The sequence below is a fragment of the Somniosus microcephalus genome, chromosome 2 (genome assembly GCF_052327205.1).
Source record: "Somniosus microcephalus isolate GS21.2 chromosome 2, FLI_Smic_1.0, whole genome shotgun sequence".
Taxonomy (NCBI): Eukaryota; Metazoa; Chordata; class Chondrichthyes; order Squaliformes; family Somniosidae; genus Somniosus; species Somniosus microcephalus.
Window position 1 is genome coordinate 336,074,569 of NC_140988.1, and position 13,812 is coordinate 336,088,380.

The 13,812-nt window shown below is 45.6% G+C and overlaps 1 protein-coding gene across 5 annotated transcripts in view; it reads left to right on the forward strand.

Moving 5' to 3' along the window:
- pias2 (protein inhibitor of activated STAT, 2) overlaps positions 1-13,812 on the forward strand; it is a 90,589-nt gene that overhangs the window by 20,447 nt on the left and 56,330 nt on the right. For 2 of the 5 annotated variants that reach the window (XM_085975286.1, XM_085975269.1), the window contains exon 1: positions 9,545-9,645. The exons of 1 other annotated variant lie outside the window; for it this stretch is intronic. In XM_085975286.1, coding sequence (XP_085831412.1) covers positions 9,622-9,645 — 24 coding nt within the window. In that variant the 5' untranslated portion in view covers positions 9,545-9,621. 2 more of the 5 variants (XM_085975260.1, XM_085975294.1) reach the window with 2 other exon arrangements.

Here is a 13,812-nt window from a genome sequence, read left to right on the forward strand (position 1 = left end):
CAAACCTTTAAGAAAGCAGTAAGGGCCATGTGCGATGACGACATTCCACTGCAGCACAAGGTGGACAATTTCCTGTTAGCCTACAGAAATGCGACACATGCAGTCACCAACCAGACCCTGGCCATGATGTTCTTTAACCGAAGGTTGAGATCTCGTCTGGATTTGCTCAGACCAAATGTACGAAGAGATGTTGAGAATAAGCAATTCCAGCACATCAATGAGAAGCCGACAAGGAGCTTCAATGTAGGGCAACCAGTCTTGGCCCGCGACTACCGAACAGAGAAATGGCAACCAGGAACGATATGCACACGGCAGGGGCCACTAATGTACACAGTGGATGTTGGGGAGAACATTGTGAGATGCCATGTTGACCAGATCCTAGAGTCACAGGAATGAGTCAACCCCATGTCTCGCCCATACGTACCTGGTGATGACCCCGACATACCGGTAGCATGTACCCCAGAAACAGTAGCATCGGAAGCTGATGAACCAACCGACGACAGGGGGCCAGAATCGCCTCAGCACCAAGAGCAAGACACTCAGGAAAGGCGCTATCCAGAAAGGATCAGGAAGCCGCCCCAAAGACTGAATTTATAAATAGACTATTTTCAGTTAATGTTGCATGTTAAAAGTGTTAATTGTAATTAGTTGATTTTTAATTGTTAAATGAATGTTATGGTACTGTTAATCTAAAAGGGGAGGAATTGTAGTGTATGTACCTTTAAGGGGAGAACTACTTTTTACAGCTACTGTATACTGTAGTACCGGCAGTGACCACACCTGTATATAAACCCTGAGTAGGGATTTGTACTGTTAGTTTTAGAGTAACCCTCATCCAGTAAACACCGTTGATTGTTCCTCTGCAGTCTCTGTCTATTTATTGAAGGACACCATACATCAAGATTCACGGATTTAACACCGGCGAAGAGACTCTAGGTGTTCGGAGCCTTCCTGGATGCTTCTCCTCCACTTTGTGCGGTCTTGGGCCAGAGATTCCCAGGTGTCGGTGGGGATGTTACATTTTTTCAAGGAGGCTTTGAGGGTGTCCTTGAAGCGTTTCCTCTGCCCACCTGGGGCTCTCTTGCCGTGTCGGAGTTCCGAGTAGAGCACTTGTTTTGGGAGTCTCGTATCGGGCATGCGAACAATGTGACCCATCCATCGGAGCTGATTGAGCATGGTCAAAGCTTCGATGCTGGGTATGTTGGCCTGAGCAAGAACACTGACATTGGTGCGCCTATCCTGCCAATGGATTTGCAGGATCTTGCGGAGGCAGCGTTGGTGGTACCTCTCCAGTGCTTTGAGGTGCCTGCTGTACATGGTCCATGTCTCTGAGGCATACAGCAGGGCGGGTATCACTGCTGCTCTGTAGACCATGAGCTTAGTGCCGGGTTTGAGGTCCTGGTCTTCAAACACTCTCTTCCTCAGGCGACCGAAGGCTGCACTGGCGCACTGAAGGCGGTGTTGGACTTTGTCATTGACATCTGCCCTTGTTGACAGTAGGCTCCTGAGGTATGGAAAGTGGTCCACGTTGCCCAAGGCCTTGTCGTGGATTTTGATAATCGGGGGGCAGTACTGTGTGGCGGGGGCAGGTTGGTAGAAGACCTTTGTCTTAGGATGTTTAGTGTAAGGCCCATGCTCATACGCTTCGGTGAAGTTGTTGACGATGGTTTGGAGTTCGACCTCCGAGTGAGCGCAGACGCAAGCGTCGTCTGCATACTGTAATTCGACGACAGAGGATGGGACGACCTTGGATCTGGACTGGAGGCGACGGAGGTTGAACTGCACTGACTGAGGCTCCCAGTTCAGTGTTGTCAACTTCCCACAAAACCGGAGTCCAAACCAGAGTTCAAGGAGATAGAGAAAGAGATGGGGCTTGTTAAAAGTGGTGTCGACTGGGGAGCCTGACTGCACCTTGTGCAGTGCAGGGGGGATTCTGGCTGTAGTTACAGGGTGCATATCAGTGGATTATAGGATCGCTACTAGTTATAGGTAGGATACCAGGGTATTACACCTATTACTATCAGTGAGTATTACTGTTGGTTATTGGGTGAATCTGAGTGTTACCAGTATTACTATTAGTTATCAGTGCAATTTCAGTGGGTTACTATTAATTACTGGTGCAATTAACGTTCCTCCCACCTCTGATTTCCCTCTTGTGAATCCCTCCCCCACCCTCCGTTTCCCCCCCTTCTCCTGCTCGCGGGTGCCCTGGTCGCACAACAGATGCTGGCGTAAAACCACAAGCAAAGATATTCAACTATAGGGGACCCTATATCTCTATAAGATAAATACAATAACATTTGTAGATGTCACATGACCAGACACCACATGGTCTGAATGTCATGTGATCAAACCTCCAGGAATACCTCCAACCAGATTTGGGAACCTTAGATCTAATCGAGGACCTCCCTGGTCTGTATGGCTCAGTTCAATAGTAGGAAGTGCATTTACTAAGTCAACATTTACTAAGGTCAAAAAATGACATAAAAATCTGGGAAACAAAAATGTAAACATTGTGCTATTTGACATTGTTTCATTTTTCTTGGCACATTTATTATATCTTATTTTCATTTCTTTGCTTATGTCTTTCAACATTCAAATGAATGCTGAAAGTTAAACTTTTAACACAAGCAAGGAGGGTGAAATACTTGTTTTTCTCTATTTATCAATGACCCATTAATAAAATGGCAGTAATATAATTTCTGAGAATAGGTTTTCATCAGTGGGTTGTTAATTATGGAGAAATTCAGTAAATATCCCATTTAAAAATATATATATTTTCATTCCCCCAGATGCTAGTTTGATATTATAAACTGGTTGAGGGAAGCTTGAGTAGCTGCTAAAGCTGTCTGAACTCCCCAAATTTATTAGAGACATTGAAAAGAAGGTGTGACATGTGGCTCACTTCTCTTTTAAGAGGAATAGGTTTTGTGAATCTTCCACCTACCCATACATGGATCTTGGAGCTGAGCCAAGCCAACCAAGATGAAATCTAAGATTTAACCATGCACTCTCATGACTTCCAGCTACTTCATGAGGGCCACATGAGGCATTGGTCAAAAGTTTTACAAAAATCAATGTAAGTTGGTTTCCCCTAAGCCTTACCACATTTTGCAGTCTCATATAAAGCCACAACCTGCACTATACATTTCACTTTAGAGCAAAATGCAGCCTATCCTGAAGAACTGCTTAAATGTAACCCCTGATCTAAGCAAGATTCCTTGATAGGAACTACAATTGCACCCTGGAACACCACCCTGTGAATTGCAGCTCCCAAGGCAAAATGCTGGTCTCTGTCACTGTTCTCCAATGTTATTGCAATTGCCCCTCCACATCGTCTACAGCAGCTTTTAGGATTTTGGCATGAATATTGCCTCTTTTAATATGGACAATGCAGTGAGTTAGAGACTTTTATCTCTGGGACCTGGATTGAAAAACAAGACTAGACTAATGGGTGAAAGTATCTGTTTATTAGGTGTAATAGTCGTAATCGTCGCAGTCATCATTAACAACAACTTATATTAGGGCTGTTAAATGATTAAAAACATTTATCGTGATTAATCTTGATTAAAAATTTTAAACTTGGTTTTAATTGCATACAATACTGCTTCCATGTCATTCAAGTTTTATTTATTACTCATGCTATTTTTATTATTACATGGAATTATATAGAAAGACTCAAACTGAGCTGTTTATTGTGAAGAGTACTTCTGTGATACTGGAACTCAGTTTGACAGTGAATCCAAGTAACCGTCTTTCTATCCAATGAACTGTCAGAAAGTTTTTAAAAAAAAGAAACGTCCCATTCACATGTCTTTCACTTTTAATACTTGGCTCCATAATGCTTTGGTTTACCTTTGCCTTTTTTTCCTTTGATTGCTTTCTGTTGAATTGATCCATGTTAACCATGATTACATTTTTATGTTAGCTTGTCAGCCCTATTTTCTACTTTTATTTTAGCCTTTTATTTAAGGATGGCCGGCTCTGCCACATCCAGTCTCTTTGTCCCACCTAACCCAACCTGTGTCTTTTTGTCTGAAACTTATATTTTTAATTTGAAAACAAGAGAGGAAGGTTAGGTGGTGTTTGAAAACTTAGTTTTGAACATCGGAGCTCCTATTTTGAAAGCCGGGATTGTAAGGGAATTAGATAAATACTTAAAGGGAAAGCATTCACAGGGCTATGGGGATGGAGCTGGGGAGTGGGACTAATTGGATCGCTCTTTCAAAGAGCCGATACAGCCGCGATGAGCCGAATTGGCCTCCTTCTGTGCTGCGTCATTCTATGATTCTATTTCTGCAACTTGTGCGATTAATGATTTTACCACATTAATCGCCCAAAAAATGAATGTGTTAAGCACAGAAGTTAACTGCGATTAATTGACAGCCCTAATTTATATAGCACCTTTTAATATAGAAAAATAAAGCAAGGTGTTTCAACGAGGCATAAATGGACAAAAATAGACACTGAGCAAAAGGAGATATTAGGAGGGGTGACTTGGTCACAGGTGGGTTGTAAGAAAGGTCTTAAAGGAAGAGGAATCAAGTAATATGGAGATTGGGCGGGAAAGTGGAGTTGAGGTCGAAGATCAGCCATGATCTTATTGAATGGCGGAGCAGGCTCGAGGGGCCTTGTGGCCTACTCCTCCTAATTCTTATGTTCTTAAGAGACAGAGGAGGAGAGGCGGAGGGATTTCGGGAGGGGATCCAGAGCATGAGGCCTAGATTGCTGAAGGCATGGCCAACAATGGTGGGGCAAAGAGAGGGGGATGCAAAAACGATCAGAGTCAGAGGAACAGAGAGTTTGGAGAGTTGTTGAGTTGAAGGAGGTTACAGAGATATGGAGGCGTGATGCCATGAAGGGATTTAAACACCAGGATGATAATTTTAAATTGGAGATATTGGGGGACTGGGAGCCAATATAGGTCAACAAGGACGGTTTAAAAACAGAAAATGCTGGAAATACTCAGCAGGTCAGGCAGCATCTGTAGAGAGAGAATCAGAGTTAACGTTTCAGGTCGATGACCCTTCATCAGAACTGGAAAAAGTTGGAGATGTAACAGGTTTTTAAGAAATTGTAGGGGCAGGGAGAGGGGGAGGGAAGGAAAGAACAAAAGGGAAGGTCTGTGATAGGATGGAAGGCAGGAGAGATTAAGAGACAAAAGGGATGATTAGGCAACAGGAAATGGGGAAGAAGCTAAATGGATCGTCTCAATCTTAGTGACAAAGAAGTTGATCAGCTCTTCCAATTTGTTGTTGGAGGTGAAGGTGCAGGTAGGTTTAAGGAGAAGGTTGGTAGTGGAGAAAAGAAGCTGCAGGCTATTTTTGTTCTGCAGGATGATCCTGGACTACTGGGTGGCTTTGGCAGAGGAGAATGACACCCGATAGTGCTTGATGTGGCCTAGCCAGATCTGGTAATGGATGACTAATCTAGTTGTGCACCAGAGGTGAAATAGGTTTGGGGAAATCTCATTCCAGTTCCTAGTACTAAGTATTCTCAATTAACACTAATTGGAATTTTCAGCTAGGCGACAGGACGACAGGGGAAATGGGAAAATGTCACACTGTACAGTGTACACTGCTTTTCCAATGATGGGATTCAGGGACAGTGTTGAAGCATGGTAAAGGAAACTTTACTGTGCATCGAACCAGATTATACGTGAGCTGGTTGTGCTAAATTTTCTCCTCAAGTCCTTGAACGTGTTGTCGCCTTCAAATCTTTCCCACAACTCCATGTTTGAACCTCTCCAATCAGGTTTTCGCCCCATCACAGTACTGAAACCGCCCTAATCAAAGTCATACATGACATCCTATGTGAGCGTGGTTGACTATCCCTCCTCATACCTCTCAACCTGTCTGCAGCCTTTGACAAGGTTGACCACACCATCCTCCTCCAATGTGTCTACTCCGTTGTCCAACTGAGTAGGACTGCCCTCGCCTCGTTCCACTCTTACCTATCCACTCATATCCTTTTTTTTATTAGTTTATGGGATGTGGGCATTGCTGGCAAGGCCAGCATTTATTGCCCATCCCTAATTGCCCTTGAGAAGGTGGTGGTGAGCCGCCTTCTTGAACCGCTGCAGTCCGTGTGATGAAGGTACTCCCACAGTGCTGTTAGGTTGGGAGATCCAGGATTTTGACCCAGCGACGATGAAGGATCGGTGATATATTTCTAAGTCAGGATGGTGTGTGACTTGAAGGGGAACTTGGAGGTGGTGGTGTTCCCATGTGCCTGCTGCCCTTGTCCTTCTAGGTGGAAGAGGTCGCGGGTTTGGGAGGTGCTGCCGAAGAAGCCTTGGCGAGTTGTTGCAGTGCATCTTGTAGATGGTACACACGGCAGCCACGGTACGCCGGTGGTGGAGGGAGTGAATGTTTAAGCTGGTGGATGGGGTGCCAATCAAATGGGCTGCTTTGTCCTGGATGGTGTCAAGCTTCTTGAGTGTTGTTGCAGCTGCACTCATCCAGGCAAGTGGAGAGTATTCCATCACACTCTTTACTTGTGCCTTGTAGATGGTGGAAAGGCTTTGGGGAGTCAGGAGGTGAGACACTCGCCGCAGAATATCTAGCCTCTGACCTGCTCTTGTTGCCACAGTATTTATGTGGCTTGTCCAGTTAAGTTTCTGGTTAATGGTGACCCCCCAGGATGTTGATGGTGGGGGTTTTGGCGATGGTAATGCCGTTGGATGTCAAGGGGAGGTGGTTAGACCCTCGCTTGTTGGAGATAATCATTCTGGCACTTCTGTGGCGCGAATGTTACCTGCCACCTAGGACATTGCCCTGAGGCTGTGATGATTGACCTTCACTCCTTATTGAACCAAGGTTGGTCCCCTGGCTTGGTGGGAGTGGTAGAATGAGGGATATGCTGGGCCATGAGGTTACAGATTGTGGTGGAATACAATTCTGCTGCTGCTGATGGCCACAGCGCCTCATGGATGCCCAGTTTTGAGCTGCTATATCTGTTCTGAATCTACCCCATTTAGCACGTTGGTAGTGCCACACAACACGATGCAGGGTGTCTTCAGTGTGAAGACGAGACTTCGTCTCCACAACGACTGTGTGGTGGTCACTGCTACCAATGCTGTCATGGACAGATGCATCTGCGACAGGTAGATTGGTGAGGACGAGGTCAAGTAGGTTTTTCCTCTCGTGTTGGTTCTCTCACCACCTGCCGCGGTCCTAGTCTGGCAGCTATGTCCTTCAGGACTCGGCCAGCTGGTTCAATAGTGGTGTTACCGAGCTACTCTTGGTGATGGACATTGAAGTCCCCCACCCAGAGTACATTCTGTGCCCTTGCTACCCTCAGTGCTTCTTCCAAGTGGTGTTCAACATGGAGGAGTACTGATTCATCAGCTGAGGGAGGGCGGTAGGTGGTAATCAGCAGGAGGTTTCCTTGCCCATGCTTGACCTGAAGCCATGAGACTTCATGGGGTCCGGACTCAATGTTGAGGACTCCCAGGGCCACTCCCTCCCGACTGTATGCCACTGTGCCGCCACCTCTGGTGGGTCTGTCCTGCCGGTGGGACAGGACATACCCAGGGATGGTGATGGAGGAATCTGGGACATTGGTTGAAAGGTATGATTCTGTGAGTATGACTGTGTCTTGACTAGTCTGTGGGACAGTTCTCCCAATTGTGGCACAAGTCCCCAGATGTTGGTGAGAAGGACTTTGCAGGGTCGACTGGGCTGGGTGTGCCATTGTCATGTCCAAAGCCAGTGCTGACGTCGATGCCAGGTGGTCAGTCCAGTTTTATTATTATTATTGTTTTTTGTAGTGGTTATGTACATCAAGTGGCTTGCTGGGCCATTTCAGAGGGCAGTTAAGAGTCAACCACAATGCTGTGGGTCTGGAGTCACATATAGGCCAGACCAGGTAAGGACGGCAGATTTTCTTCCCTGTAGGACACTAGTGAATGAGATGGGTTTTTACGACAAGCCAATAGTTTCATGGTCACCATTACTAGCTTTTTTTTTAGTTCCAGATTTTATTTAATTAACTGAATTTAAATTCCCCAGTTGCCGTGGTGGGATTTATACTCATGTCTGTGGATCAGTAGTCCAGGCCATCACCACAACCACTATGCTACCATTCCCTCTCTTGACCTCTCCACTGCCTCTGTATTGTCAAACAGCTTGTCCAATGTCCAATTCTGGATGAGCTGTAATTTCCTTCAGTTAAACATTGGGAAGACAGAAACTATTGTCTTCGGCCTCCACCACAAACTCTTTTCCATAGCCACTGATTCCATTCCCCTCCCTAGCCACTGTCTCAGGCTGAACCAAACTTTGCAAGCTCTGCATCCTATTTGACCATGCGCTGATCTTTTGACCCCGTATCCTCTTTATCACAAAGACTACCTATTTCCACCTCCATTATATCACCCGTCTCTGCCTCTGAAACCCTCCTGACTCAACATTTCCAATGCTCTCCTGGCCGGCCTCCCATCTTCCAAACTTTATAAACTTTAACTCATCCAAAACTCTGCTGCCCGTATCCTAACTCACAGCAAATCCCATTCGCCCATCACCCCAGTGCTTGCTGACCTACATTGGCTCCTATTTCCATTTTAAAATTGTCATCCTTATGTTCAAATCCTTGCATGGCCTCTCTATAACCTCCTTCAGCCGTACAATCCTCCAAAAACTGTGTTCCTCCAACTTGAGCCTATTGTGCATCCCCCATTCCTTCGCCATACCATTGCTGGACATGCCCTCAGCAACCTAGGCCCTAAGTTCTGGAATTCCCTCCCTAAACCTCTCTGCCTCTCCTCCTTTTAAGGTGCTCCTTAAAACCTACCTCTTTCACCAAGCTTTTGGTTACCTATACTAATGTCTCCTCTTTGGCTCAGGGTCACAATTTGTCTGACTACGCTCCTGTGAAGCGCCTTGGGACGTTTTACTATGTTAGAGGCACTATATAAGCGCAAGTTGTTGTAGATGGTAATGTTAGGTGCCTTTATTATTATAATACTGGAAGATCAGCCATGATCTTATTGAATGGTGCGGAGCAGGCTTGAAGGGCCGAGTGGCATACTCCTGCTGCTATTTCTTATGTTCTTATGGAATGGGTAAAGTATTCCATTCTCCAATGCTATGGTGAGCATATAATTGTAAGAAGTCACACAACACCAGGTTATAGTCCAACAGCTTTATTTGAAATCACAAATAAAGCTGTTGGACTATAACCTGGTGTGTGACTTCTTACATTTGTCCACCCCAGTCCAACTCCGGCATCTCCACACCGAGCATATAATTGACTGGGAAATTTGCTCACCACCACCACCTTCTCGAGGGCAACTAGAGATGGGCAATAAATGCCGGCTTTGCCAGCGACGCCCACACCCTGTGAATGAGTAAAAGAAAATTATATATATAATCTATCAGAGTGCAGGTCTTTTTTTATTATCTAATAAAACGGTAGCGCAGTATGATCACATCATGGCCACTGGGTTGCAGTGAGCGTGCAATTGGAGCAGGTGTTGGAGTGGAGGGGAGGGATGGAGAGGGGGGTGTGGCCAAGTGTCACGTTCTGACGCCCTCTCCCCGTCACGTTCTCCTCGCGCGGGCACGCTGACGGAGAACGTGACCCCCGCGCCGCGCAGTGCATAATGGGACGGGCCGAAAGATGGCGGATTTTGACGAGTTGAGGGTGAGTCGAGAGAGGAGAAGGGGAAAAAAACGGAAAGCACCTGCAAACGGCGGGGCGCGATGGAGGGAGAGAGGGGAGGGGGTGCACAGCGAGGAGCGAGCAGCTGCGATCGGGGGAGCGACCCTGGTAATTAAAAAAAAAACCCACCGAAACCAGAAACACCTCACCGCCAGAAAATTTATATATAGTATATTTTTTTTAAAAATCACTTCGTCTGTAATGACTGGAGTCTTACCTCGGAGCCGGGGATCCGGGCCGCAGGCCTATTGATCTGACAATTCCCCCCCCATCTCTCTTTCTGGGCTGGCGCTCTGTTGCCAGGCGATTTATTAATGTCTGGTTAACCGTAGGTTTATCTCCCAATCCAAGGCAATAAAAAAAAACCTTTTAATTTATTAGAATTTTTTTTCAACTACAAGTTTAGTGATTTTGTTCCCCCCCCCCCGGAGAGAGCCTGTTGTCCGCTTGCTCTCTCTTGTGCAAAACGTGGTGTTGGCAATGGTTTCAGTGCCTTTTTAATGTGGATGTTTTATTGTATTTTTTAACAGTAATGTTTGGGATTTTTTTTTTTGGTTAAGAATCTGCCGATGTTCAGTTTTTGTTTTCATATGCTAGATTTTGTGATTATTAGGTAGGTAAAAATGTTAGTTTCGTGGGAGGTTCAGTTGTCATTAATGTTTAATGTTGAGAGCAACTGTCTTTTGGCTAAGCATTTCAAAAAACTTTGTTCATAAAACGCTTCCCTTTTTACGCAGAGCAGAACTGCCTTGTCTCTTGCCCTCGGCTTCTTAACCTTGTGACAAATTAGTCATGGCAAATTTGCATTGTGGAAATAAAAAACTTGGTTCAGTGGGAGTTTTTTTTACATTTGAATAGTCAGATCTCAAATGTCATATCTGATTGGACGTTTTGAATCCAAATAAGGAGTATTTACTGTTCGGTCATGCTAACTGACTTTAAAAAAGACAAATAATATTTTAGAGTAGCTGGGTGCAATGTAAGTATAACCATGATGGCAGTGACATAAACCTAAGAACCATAAAACTGCAGTCAATGCCATTCCATAAAACGTTTCTTTTGTGAAAATGTATTAACTGAGAGCAGATGGAAAAGGGGGAAGAGGGTTCACAGTGGAACCAGACTGCAATTAGCATAAATATGCTTAGTGCTAAAAATTAATATTTATATGACTTTTTTAATTAACTTGTGGTTAAAAACAGGAAATGTGATGATCTGTATTTTGTCGCTAGGATTTCAGTAAAGTGTATTTGTGGATGTGTGAAACTTCAATTGTGAAAGAACACTTGGCTATACTGGTGCTTAACGGTTGGTTGTTATTGGTGGACTAGCTTGAGGTAATATTTAAGTATGTATCGGCAAACATTAAACAGTGTTGGTTTAGTGGTGTATTCATACTGTAGTAAGCAAACTGAGCGCAAATCGTTCCTGAGTTTGCTTCAGGTTGGAGAGCTGATTCATACTGACACCTCTAAAGCCTAATCTGAGCTCGTTAGATTTAGCCTGAAGCCGCTAGACTTGCTACATCATGGTATTTGCATTGGACCCCAGCTATTCACAATATATATTAATGATCTGGACGAGGGAACTAGATGTAATATCTCCAAGTTTGCAGACGATACAGCTGGGCGGGCATGTGTGCTGTGAGGAGGATGCCGAGAAACTCCAGTATGATTTGGACAGGTTGGGTGATTGGGCAGAAACATGGCAGATGCAATATAATGTGGATAAATGTGAGGTTATCCACTTTGGTGTCAAAAACAGGAAGGCAGATTATTATCCGAATGGCAATAGATTGGGAGAAGGGGAAGTGCAACGAGACTTGGGTGTCCTTGTGCACCAGTCGCTGAAGGTAAGCATGCAGGTGCAGCAGGCTGTTAAGAAGGCAAATGGTATGTTGGCCTTCGTGGCGAGAGGGTTCGAGTACAGGAACAAGGATGTCTTGCTGCAGTTGTACAGGGCCTTGGTGAGACCACACCTTGAGTATTGTGTGCAGTTTTGGTCGCCTTATCTGAGGAAGGATGTTCTTGCCATGGAAGGAGTGCAGTGAAGATTCACCAGGCTGATACCTGGGATGGCAGGAATGACGTATGAGGAGAGATTGAGTCGATTGGGCTTGTACTCGCTGGAGTTTAGAAGAATGAGAGGGGATCTCATTGAAACTTATAAAATTCTAACCGGACTAGACAGACTAGACGCAGGAAGGATGTTCTCGATGGTCGGGGAGTCCAGAACCAGGGGTCACAGTCTAAGGATAAGGGGTAAGCCATTTAGGACAAAGATGAGGAGGAATTTCTTCACCCAGAGAGTGGTGAACCTGTGGAATTCTCGACCACAGAAGGCAGTAGAGGCCAATTCATTAAATATATTCAAGAAGGAGTTGGATATATTTCTTAAGGCTGAAGGGATCAAGGGATATGGGGAGAAAGCAAGGACAGGGTACTGAATTTGGATGATCAGCCATGATCGCATTGAATGGCGGAGCAGGCTCGAGGGGCCGAATGGCCTACTCCTATCTTCTATGTTTCTGTGTTTCTATGTGATGTCATGATGCAAGGAGTACATTCACCAGAATAGAAAGCTTGATATTTAAAGCTTTATTAATTAGTTGGGTAAATCATCCTTTTCACAAAAATCTGCTTTTAACAACAGACATAAGGAGCTTCACTAAGTTGATGTCATTACATCATCTCTTGTCCAGCTGATTGGAACTGCTTCCCACTCTTAACTATCCAGTTGTAGCCAGTGAATCTCCTGCAATGGCTTCTTTTCCTGCCCTGCACCATTGCCATTAGAATCGCCCAAGGATCTATCCTTGGCCCTCTACTGCTTCTCATCTGCATGCTGCCCCCTCGACTACATCATCTGAAGACATGACGTCAGGTTCCACGTGTACGCTGACGACACCCAGCTCTACCTCACCACCACCTTTCTCGACCCCTCCAGTGCCTTTGTTTTCAGACTGCTTTTCTGATATCCAGTCCTGGGTGAGCTGCAATTTCCTCCAATTAAACATTGGGAAGACAAGCCATTGTCTTCGGCCCCCACGACAAACTCTGTTCCCTCGCCACCGATTCCATGGCCTGTTTAAGGCTGAACCAGACTGTTCGCAACTTCGACGGACTATTTGGCCCTGCGCTGAGCTTCCGACCCCTGTATTATCTCCATCACAAAGACTGCTTCCACCTTCAGCACGGTGGCATAGTGGTTAGCACTGTTGCCTCACAGCGCCAGAGACCCGGGTTCGAATCCGGCCTCGGGCGACTGTCTGTGTGGAGTTTGCACATTCTCCCCGTGTTTGCGTGGGTTTTCTCCGGGTGCTCCGGTTTCCTCCCACAGTCCAAAAGATGTGCGGGTTAGGTTGATTGGCTATGATAAATTGACCCTTAGTGTTAGGGGGATTAAATACGTGGGGTTACAGGGATAGGGTGGGATATGTGTTGGTGTAGGGGTTATGGGGATCGGGTGGGATATGTGTCGGTGCAGGCTCGATGGGCCGAAATGGCCTCTATCTGCACTGTTGTGATTCTGTGATTACATCATCCATCTCCACCCCTGCCTCGGCCCATCTGCTGAAATCATCATTGATGCTTTTGTTACCTCCAGACTCGACTATTGCAGTGTCCTTCTGGCTGGCTTCTCATTTTCCATGCTCCATAAAATTGAGCTATCCAAAACTCTGCTGCCCATATCCTGACTCTCACCAAGTCCCGGTCACCCATCACCCCTGTCCTCGCTGACCTACATAGGCTTCCGGTCCACCAACAACTTAAAGTTCTCATCATTGTGTTCAAATCTTTCCATGACCTCGACCCTCCCTACCTCTAACCTCCTCCAGCCCTACTACCCTCCAAGAACTTTGTGTTCTTCCAACTCTGGCCTCTTGAGCATCCCTCACGCCCTTCGCCCCACCATTGGTGGCCATGCTTTCAACCGTCGAGGCCCTAAGCTCTGGAATCCTTCCCTAAACCTCTCTGCCTCTCTTTCCTTCTTTAACATGCTTCTTAATACCTACCTGTGACCAAGCTTTTAGTCACCCATCCTCATGTCTCCTTTGGCTCGGTGTCAATTTTTGCCTGATTACAATCTTGTGAAGTGCCTTGGGACATTTTACTACATTAAAAGGCACTATATAAAGGCAAGTTATTA